General features: G+C 44.9%; 1 protein-coding gene across 1 annotated transcript in view; it reads left to right on the top strand.

Moving 5' to 3' along the window:
- The first annotated feature begins 5055 nt into the window (after positions 1-5055).
- Positions 5056-9671, top strand: part of BMP8B (bone morphogenetic protein 8b) — a 15325-nt gene continuing 10709 nt past the window's right edge. Inside the window, exon 1 of the mRNA XM_006886595.1 lies at positions 5056-5395. Within this exon, the coding sequence (XP_006886657.1) occupies positions 5056-5395 (340 nt within the window). The remainder of the gene's footprint in view (positions 5396-9671) is intronic.

Genomic DNA, 9671 nt, shown 5'->3' with positions numbered 1-9671 from the left:
GTCTAGGAATAGGTTTCAGATGATCACAGTTAAGTGTTCTGGGATTCTCAATCTTCTCAATGTTAGCCATAGTTGTTATGATTCACACAGTCAAATGCCTTTGCCTAGTCAATAAAATACAAATAGACATTTTATTTTCTGGTATTCTCTGCTTTCAGTTAGGATTCATCTGACATCTGCAGTGATATCCCTGGTACTATGATCTCTCCTGAATCCAACTTAAACTTCCAGCAGTTCTCTAGCAATGTACTGTTCTAGCCATTTTAGGAAGATATTCAGTAATATTTTGCTTGCTTGTGATATTACTAATACTGTTCAATAATTTTCACATTTTGTTGGATCACCTAGTTTGTGAATAGCTTTGGGATATTTAGTACAAATCTAGATGTCTTTCAGTTAGTCAGCCAAGAAGCTGTACTCCAAGTTTCCTGGCATAGATTGGTGAGCACATCCAGGACTGCATCTGTTAGCTGAAAAATGTCAGTTGGTCTTCCATCCCCATCAATTCCTGGGGCCTTATATTTTGCTGTTCAGTGCAGCTTGAACTTCTTCTATTATCATTAACTCTTGCTCATAGGGTACTTCCTGAAATGTTTCAGTGTCAATTCTTTTTGAACCTTATATACAACAGCTCTATAGCCTGCCCTGTCTTTAGCCAGTCTTATGGACTCTGACACACTATCCCCATTACCCCAGTCACTGTATCCATCCCTCCACTCTTCCAAGCATGATGTCCTTCTTCAAGGACTGGTTCTTCCTGGCCATTTGCTCAAAGTATGTGAGATGGAGCTTAAAAATCCTAGCCTCCAAGACAAAACTTGGTTTCACACTCTCCAAGACAGACTTGTTTGTATTCTTGGTGGTCCATGGCTTGCTCAAGACTCTTCTCCAGCACTACAACTCAAAGTCATCAATTCTTCTTCTGTCATCTTGAGTCATTGTTCAGCTCTTAGATGCATAGCAACAACTGAGAAGACCATGACCTGGATGAGGAGGACCTTAATCTCTAGATTGACATTGTTACTCTTTAGCACTCTGCAGAGTTACCTGGTAGCCGACTTTCCTAAATCAACTCCTATTTTGATTTCTTGACTGCTGGTGCTGAGTGTTGGTTGTGGATCTGAGCAAAAGGAAATTGTTAACAATCTCAATCTTTTTTCTGTCCATCATGATGTTACTGACTGGCCCAGTGGTGAGAATCTTAGTTATCTTGATATTGAGATGTCATTCATATTGAAGATTGCAGTCCTTGACCTTCTGCAGCAAACACTTCAGGTCTTCTTCACTTTAGGCAAGCAAGGCTGTGCCATCTGCATAAGGTAGATTGTGTGAATATTTCTCCTATCCTGATGCCACATTCTTCTTCATAATATCCAGCCTCCCAGATGATTTGTTCTGCGTATAGATTGAAAAGATATGGAGGGGAAAAAATACATCCCTGATGCACTCTTTTCTTCATTTTGAACCATGCAGTGTTCCTTTGCTCTAACAAAAGAGCTTTGCTTTGCTCGAACAACAGCTTTTTCATCTAGACACCAGCAGCCAGGAAATAAAAAAAATGTATCGCGATGGGAAAGTCTGCTGTTAGGGACCTCTCTAAAGTACTCAACAACAACGGTGTCTCTCTGGAGACTAAGGTGCGCCTGATACAGGCCATGGTCTTTGCAATCACTTGTTATGCATCAGAGAGTTGGACAATGACTAGGGAAGATAGAAGGAGAATTGATGCCTTTGAGCTGTGGTGCTGGAAAAGAGTTTTGAATGTTCCATGGACTGCCAAGAAAACAAACAGATCCATCCTGGAGAGGATTAAACCAGACTACTCTTTGGAGGCAAGGATTCTGGGGCTTCGTCTGACATACTTTGGACATGTTGTAAGGAGAGACAGGTCCTTGGAGAGGGACATCATGCTTGGTAGGGTAGAGGGACAGCGCAGGAGGGGAAGACCCTCTATGAGGTGGATTGATTCAGTGACTGGGGTAATCGGGATGGGAGTGCCAGAGACAATGCGATTGGCACAGGATAGAGCAGGTTTTAGGGCTCTTGTACATAGGGTCGCTATGAGTTGCAAACGACTCGACAGCACACAACAACAACAACAACAACATAGGGTTCCCATGAGCACAATCAAGTGTTCTGGGATTCCCATTCTTCTTAATGTTAGCCACAATTGTTTGTGATCCACATAGTCATATATCTTTACATAATCAATAAAATACAGATAGGCATTCTTCTGGTACTCTCTGCTTTTATCCAAGACCTATCTGACATTGGCAATGATATCCCTAGTGCCATGACCTCTTCTAATTCCAGCTTGTATTTCTGGCAGTTCTCTGTCCATGTACTGTACTAGTAGGTTTTCTGTAATCTTCCTCAAGATTTAACTTGCATGTGATATTATCTGATAATTTCTATACTCTGCTGATCACATTTTGGGGAATAAGTATGGATCTCTTCCAGTCAGTCAGCCAGGTACCTGTCCTCCAGATTTCTTGGCACAGCCTGGTAAACACACTCAGGGCTGCATCTGTTCGTTAAAATATGTCAATTGTTGGTGAGCTCTGGTGGCCTAGTGGCAAGAAGCTGCACTACATCCCCAGAGGTGTGTGGTTCAAATACACCAGATACTCTGCTGGAGAAGGGACCATTTCCTCCTGTATCAGTCAGATCTGATTTAATGAATGGTACACACACACACACACACACACACACACACACATTAATAAAATAAAGTTTAAAAAATATGTCAATTGTTATCATCTCAATTCCTGTGGTCTTATTTTTTTGTCAATTCCTTCAGAACAGCTTGAACTTCCTCCTTTACCATTGGTTCTTGATCATATGCTACTTCCTGTAATAGCTCTGTATCAGTCAATTTTTGGTACAGTGACTGTGTGTATTCTTCTTATCTTTTTTTAAGAAGCTGGGGGTCATTTAATATTCTGCCCATAGCATCCTTAAGTATTGCAACTTGAGGCTTGAATCTGCTCTTTATTTCCTTCAGCTGAAGAAATGCTGAGTATATTTTCCCTTTTGATTTTCTGACTCCAGCTCTTTGCACATTTTGTTATATACTTTGTTTTGTCTTCCCGAGCTTCCCTTTGAAATCTTCTGTTCAACTGTAACTTTCTGATTTCTTCCTTTTGTTTTGACTTCTTGTCATACTAGTGCAACATTCAGAACTTTTCTGACATCCATCTTGTTCTTTTCTTGTTCCTCTGTCTTTGTAATAACCTTCAGCATTCTTCATGGATTATATTCTTGATGTCATCCTACAGCTCATCTGGTCTTTATTCATTTGTGTTCAAGGCCTTAACCTGTTCTTGAGATGGTTTTTAAATGCAAGTGGAATAGAGTCAAGATTGTTTTGGTTCTTGTGGCTTTGTTTTCATTTTCTTTAGCTTCAATTTGAACTTTTACGTGAGTAGTTGATGATTCACTCCACTGTCAGCACCTCACCTAGATTTCACAGGTTATATTGAACTTCCCCAAAGACTCTTTTCATAGATATTATCAATCTGATTCCTGTGTAGTTCATCCAGTGACGTCTATGTGTGTGAGAGGACTTTCTGTGTATTTTTTTAATAAAAGGTATTTGCAATGAATATATCAATGATTGTACAAAAGATTATCATCCTATGTCCAGCCTCTTTTTTATCATCAAGACCCTATTTTTCCTAATACTACTCCTTCTTCTTTGTTTCCTTTTGCATTCCACTCACCAATTATTACTAATGGATCTTGGTTGCATGTTCAATAGATTTATGACTGCAAAAGTTGGTAGAAATCTTCTATTTCCTCCTCTTTGGTCCTAGATATTGGTGCATATTTTTGATACTGGCATTAACAGGTCTTCCCTATATGCATATGAATATTACTTTGTCACAGCAGGCAAGAAATCACAAGATGAATTGCATTGTGGAAATCTGCTATCAGGGACCTCTCCAGAGTACTAAAGAGTAATGATGTCTGTTTAAAGAGTAGGGTGCACCTAATCCAAGCCATAGTCCTATCAATTGCTTGTTATGCATCTGAAAGTTGTGCAATGACAAAGGATGACAGAAGAATCGATGCTTTTGAGTTGTGGTATTGGAGAATACCGAATATCCCATGGACTGCCAAGAGAACTTGTCCAGGAGAAAGTGAAACCAGATTGCTCCATGGAGGGGAGGACAAAACTCTGTCTCATATACTTTGAGCATGTTGTCAAGAGGTGCCCTTCCTTGCAGAAGGACATCATGCTTGGAAAGGTGGAAGATTCTCACTGAGATGGACTGACACGGTGACTAACAATGAGCTCACATGTGTCAGATGGTGAGGATGGCACAGGATAGGGCAGGGTTCAGATATGTTGTTCACAGGGTCTTTATGATTCTCAGTCGACTGGAAAACAACCACCAGTATAGGAAGCGGGAGAGCCCTGGGGAAGAGCCAGGTGTGCAGCAGGGAGCTGAGTGAGGGGCGTTTCAATGGAGAGCCTCCCCTGAGAGCCTCGGTGCCCCATAGCATTTGATACAGGAGGGCTCTGAGGCCACAGCCCGCGAACAAGGCACTGTGGTCAGGGACGAGACTCTGTGATCCCTCTAAAGAGGGCGTTCAGTGCCTCCCCCCCGACGGAAGCACCCACCCAAGTCCATTGTCGTAGAGTCTCCAAGGGAGCACCAGTCTCCGGTATTCTTCCAGGACCTCGCCCGCCCCAGCCCTCGCAGAGCCCCGGGGCACGTCTGGTTCTGCACGCCCCTCTCCCCTATTGGTCCTTCGCAGGGAGGGGGCGGGGCCTCACGGCAGCGCGGGACCTAGGAGTGTGGACGCCGCTGACCGCTGTCTACAGTGCGCTGAAGTACAGACTCCAGGGCTCCCGGCCCCCTGCGCGCTCCCTAGGAGTTTCATCCACAGCCCTGCGTGCTGACCCCGCGCTGACAGACCAGCCCACAGTCCCCAACCACGGCGGTAGCCCCTCAGAGGTGGGGCACCGCATGCACGCTCCCCGGCGCGACAACAGCCTTCTACTCACGCCTGGAGTGGATTCGAACCTGCTGAGGCGAGCCTGACGCCATGGTCTCGCGTCTCAGCCCGCTCTTGGTCTTCGTCCTGGCGCTGTATGCGCTCGGTGGCGGGGCCTCCAACCAGCAGCACCCCAAGTCGGACCATCAGCAGCTTGAGCTGGACGCGAGCGAGCGGCGCCTGGTTCAGCGGGAGATCCTGGCGGTGCTCGGGCTGCACGCACGGCCCCGGCCCCGGCCCCGCGCGCCCCCCGCGTCCGCGCCGCGCTTCATGCTGGATCTCTACCACGCCATGGCCGGCGACGACGACCAGAACCTCGACGACGAGGACGACGGGCTCCAGGAGCCGGGACTCGGGCGCGCCGATCTGGTCATGAGCTTCGTCAACATGGGTGAGTGTGAGCCTCCTCGGTGACAGTGCGATCTCTGCATGGGCTTGCGGTTTGTGCGGGGCGCCCTGAGTGTCGCAGCGTCCTTCAAGGTGCCTCCCTGCCTCGGGCTGCTCTGCCACCTAGCGGTGCCTACCGAGCTGCGCAGGAGCCCTGGACCGCACAGGGGTGCACGCCCAGTAGTGACCATGTAATCCCAGGCTCATGCCATTATCGCGCCTTGGGGTAAGAGTGAAGATCCATGTCCTGTTCAGTGCTACCAAGAGTCTGGCCCTGGTGAGACAGATGAGTGCATAGGCCATGATGCTTTCCCTATGATCAGGTTAGTGCTTCACAGAGGGCAATGGCTGACTCGAAACCACTGTCACATGTGAGTGGTGAGAACCCAGGTGTCCTGAGTCGACAGTGGGCTCTTCCCTGTGCCTGTGCCACAGAGAAGAGGCTGCTCCCTGTCAGGAACAGGTTTAGGGAAGGGAATAGTCTCTGCTCTGTGGACAGGGAACATAGACTTGACTCCCTGACCCCAGCACCTAGAACATGATCCAGTGTGCATCCTAGATCCTCTTTTAAAGTCACTCTGATTTGGAATGGACTTCCTGCACATAAAAATTGTTGTTGCTGATAATAACAATAACATAACAATAATAAGTTTACTTTAATCCATGGTTTCATGCTTTCAGTCAGGTACCACCTGTTTTGCCTTCTGTCTGGCTACTGACCACCAGGGGTCAGCACTGAGTCTGCAGACCCAAGGGATATACAATTTAACCACGTCTTCTGAATCCAGCCACACCACAAGCGATATACAATTCAGTCACATCTTCTGAATGTTTTCTGAATTCAGCCACATCTTCCAGTCTTCTCTACAATACCACTCTTACACCCAGCAACCCTTTTAACAGCTGTGATGTTCATTCACATCTCCCTGCTGAGGAGAGTGAAGTCCAGAGTGGCACTGTTGACACCTCTGTGTGGTCAAGGAGGACTGGGCCCAGGTTGCCTCTAAGTCCAGTACTTAGGGAGCTGGCAATTCTATGGCCAGAAGGTCAGGCATTTTAAAGTGGAGAGAGCTTCAGAGTGGTTTGGGCAGAGGAACACAAAACTCAGCAGCATCAACCTCTAGTGCAGAAGAGAAAGCCCAAAGAAGACCCAAGACGGGCTTCTGTGTGGAATGCATCCATTAAACCAGTGCTGAGATCCTAGTAGCAGGCACAGGGCCCTAGCCAATGGGCTCTGGACACTGCCTTCATGGTACAATTTGGCTGGCAGGTGACAGGGCAGGGGATAAGGGCAGATGGGCAAAAAGATGAATATGGAACTGGGTCTAGAGCCTGTCATCTGGACAGCCTGACTCAAGACCTGTGGATGGAATGGAATGACTGCAAGAATGCCTGCAGGCCGCTGTCCAACAGGGGAGTCCTGCACAGCTCACTTCTTGCTTACCCCCTAGGCTGCCCTGGGTTAGGTGTCTTCAGTCCTGGTGAAAGATGTTGTCATGAATTGAGCTGGACCCGAATTAGGTAGACATAATTTCACTTCTGCTATGAGATCTTAGACAAATGCCTTGCCACTCTGAGTGGGGAGTTCCTTCGTGTAAAATAGGGCTCCTAAATGATCCATCTCTTTGGGTTAAGAGTTCACTTGAACTTGGATCTGGTTGCTACTGACTTGTCTCTTCCAGATGTTGTCCCATACTTGGAGTCGTTATGAAGAGAACACTCTTACGTGATTTGTACATATGAAACACAAACAAATCCAGGCATTTGTAGTTATTTTTAGAATAAAAGCTTGTATTTGAATACCATAGCCTTCTAATTCTTCACCACTCTATGCAAAGACTATGTGGAGTTATTTTTGTAAGTCCTATTTCCTGGATAAAGAGATGAAGCCCAATGAGTTTAAGTGGTCACCCAGCACATCTAGGCATCATCTGGGGCTTTGGATTTCAAATCATAGGTCTTTCACACTATCTCTTTTTCATTAAGATCAAATGTCTCTGATGTAGTGGGGCTTCACAATAGATCTTTATTCAGTAGAATTTCAGGCTGTGGATGGGCACAGCCAGCTGTCACAGGGCCTTTATTCTGAGACACTAGTAATATTAGCAGAACTGAGTTAGAATAGTTAAACTGGCTGTATGTGGTTGAAACACAGCAGGAACCTTTTCACATTTGGAGGCCCAGGCTGCAGGGCCTACAAGTCTGAGAACCAGCCTGGAGTCAACTATAGTTGCTGCAGCATCAGGACCCACACCCTCACATCTGTGTACCCCGCTCCACCTCTCCTGTTGTCCTCTTCTGGAGAGGTATAGTGTGGGTCAGATCATCTGTATTCAAACTGATGATGATTTAGGAAACCTGTGTTGGTTTCTAGGGGCTGAGATGGGAGGCCAGGGCTGCAGTCAGAGCAGGCAGCCCTATAAGACCTGTCAATCAATGTCAGCCTTTTGAAGCTTGTTTGCTACTTTGGTACTTTGCTCAGGGCACAGATGTAGCCTGTCTGTAACTGGATAGTGGTGGTGGTGTTAGGTTCCAGGTACCACTGAATCAGGTATCAGTCTATCTCATTGAAGAGCTTCCTCTCTTTTGCTGTCCCTCCGTCTTTCCAAGCATGACGGCCCTCTCTAAGGAATAGCCTCTTTTAACATGTCCAAAGTATGTGAAATGAAGCTTCTCCAAACCTGCCTCTAATGAGCACTCTGGTGGACCTTCTCCAAGACATTATCTGTTTGTTCTTCTGTCAGTCATTGGATATTCTAGTACTCTTCTCCAGCACCACAGCTCAAAGGCATTGCTGCTGTTTCTGCCATCTTTATTCATAGTTCAGTTCTCAGATGTATAACAGGTGATTGGAAAGACCATGGCTTACCTTAGTCTTCAAACTGACATCCTTATTCTTCAGGACTTTGGCTAGGTGTTTGACAGAAGTCTTCCCCCAATGGTTGACATCTACACTCTATATCTTCCTGACTACTGGTACCAAAGGTAATGATTGTGAATCCAACATGAAATTCTTGACAATTTAAATCTTTTCTCCATCTCATGATGTTGCCTATTGGCCCAATAGTGAGGACTTTTATTTCTTGATGTTGAGTTGTAATCCATATTGAAAGCTATAGTCTTGATCTTATGCAGCAAGTGCCTCAAGTCCTCCAGGCTTTCAGAGGGATGTTAGGGGTGTGTTATCTGCATAATGCAGATTGTTGAGTTTCTCTTCAATCCTGATACTACATTTTTCTTCATCAAGTTCTGCTTCTCATGATTTGCTCAGCATACTGATTGGATAAGTATGGAGAAAGGCTACAACCCTGATGCATATATTCCTTGATATTATTTTTTACAGTTTACACACTTTTCTGTGTAAGAGCAGTTGGTATTCCTCCAAAGGCATATATGAAAAAAGTTTTAAAAAATTTTATACTTGTTTATTTACAAAATTTGAACAGTGTTTTCGAGAACAGATTCTTTCAATTTTCCTCACCCCCCCCAAATTGTACAACTCCATGATTTAATCCTTCCCTCCCCCACCATCACAAGAACATGAAAACAGCCCAAATGTCCAACCACAAACGAATGGATTGAGACATTATGGTACATTCACACAATAGAATACTATGCAGCACACAGGAGCAATGATTTTGTAAATTATTACCTAGTTTGGGAAAGACTGGAGAGCATTATGCTGAGTGAACTAACTCAGTCCCACAAGAATAAATATTGTATAAAACCATTATTGTAGAATGAGTATAAGGATCCAAGATGGGTGGGAGAGGGTGGAAGCAGAGGGATGAGCATTTCTTGATTTTGAAACCATGCAATGTTCCCTTGTTTTATTCAGACAATAGCTTCTTGGTATAGGTCTAGGTTTTGTGTAAGTGTTGTTAAGTGTTCTGGAACATCTGTTCTTCTCCATGGTTAGCATTCATTTATTATGATCCACACCCCTTGCATAGTCAATAAAACACAGATAAGCGTTCTTGTAATCTCTGGTTTCAGCTATGATCCATTTGACATCAGCAATGATATTCCTGGTGTCTGTCTGGCCTCTTCTGAACCCAGCCTGACCTTCTGGCAGTTCTCTAGCCATGTACAGCTCTAGCCTTTTTTTTTTTAATGATCTTTAGCAATATTTTGCTTGCATTTGACATTAATGATATCTTTCAATAATTTCCACATTCTATCATCTTTCTTCCCAATTTTGAACCATGCAGTGTTCCCTTGCTCTGTTCTGACGACTGCCTCCTGGTCCAAGTATAAGTTTCACATTAGAACGATCAAGT

This window comes from Elephantulus edwardii, unplaced genomic scaffold (genome assembly GCF_000299155.1).
Source record: "Elephantulus edwardii isolate Elephantulus edwardi_28Jun2011 unplaced genomic scaffold, EleEdw1.0 scaffold00049, whole genome shotgun sequence".
NCBI lineage: Eukaryota > Metazoa > Chordata > Mammalia > Macroscelidea > Macroscelididae > Elephantulus > Elephantulus edwardii.
The sequence above is the reverse complement of the archived record's forward strand: the minus strand, read 5'-3'. Positions and strand labels throughout refer to the sequence as shown.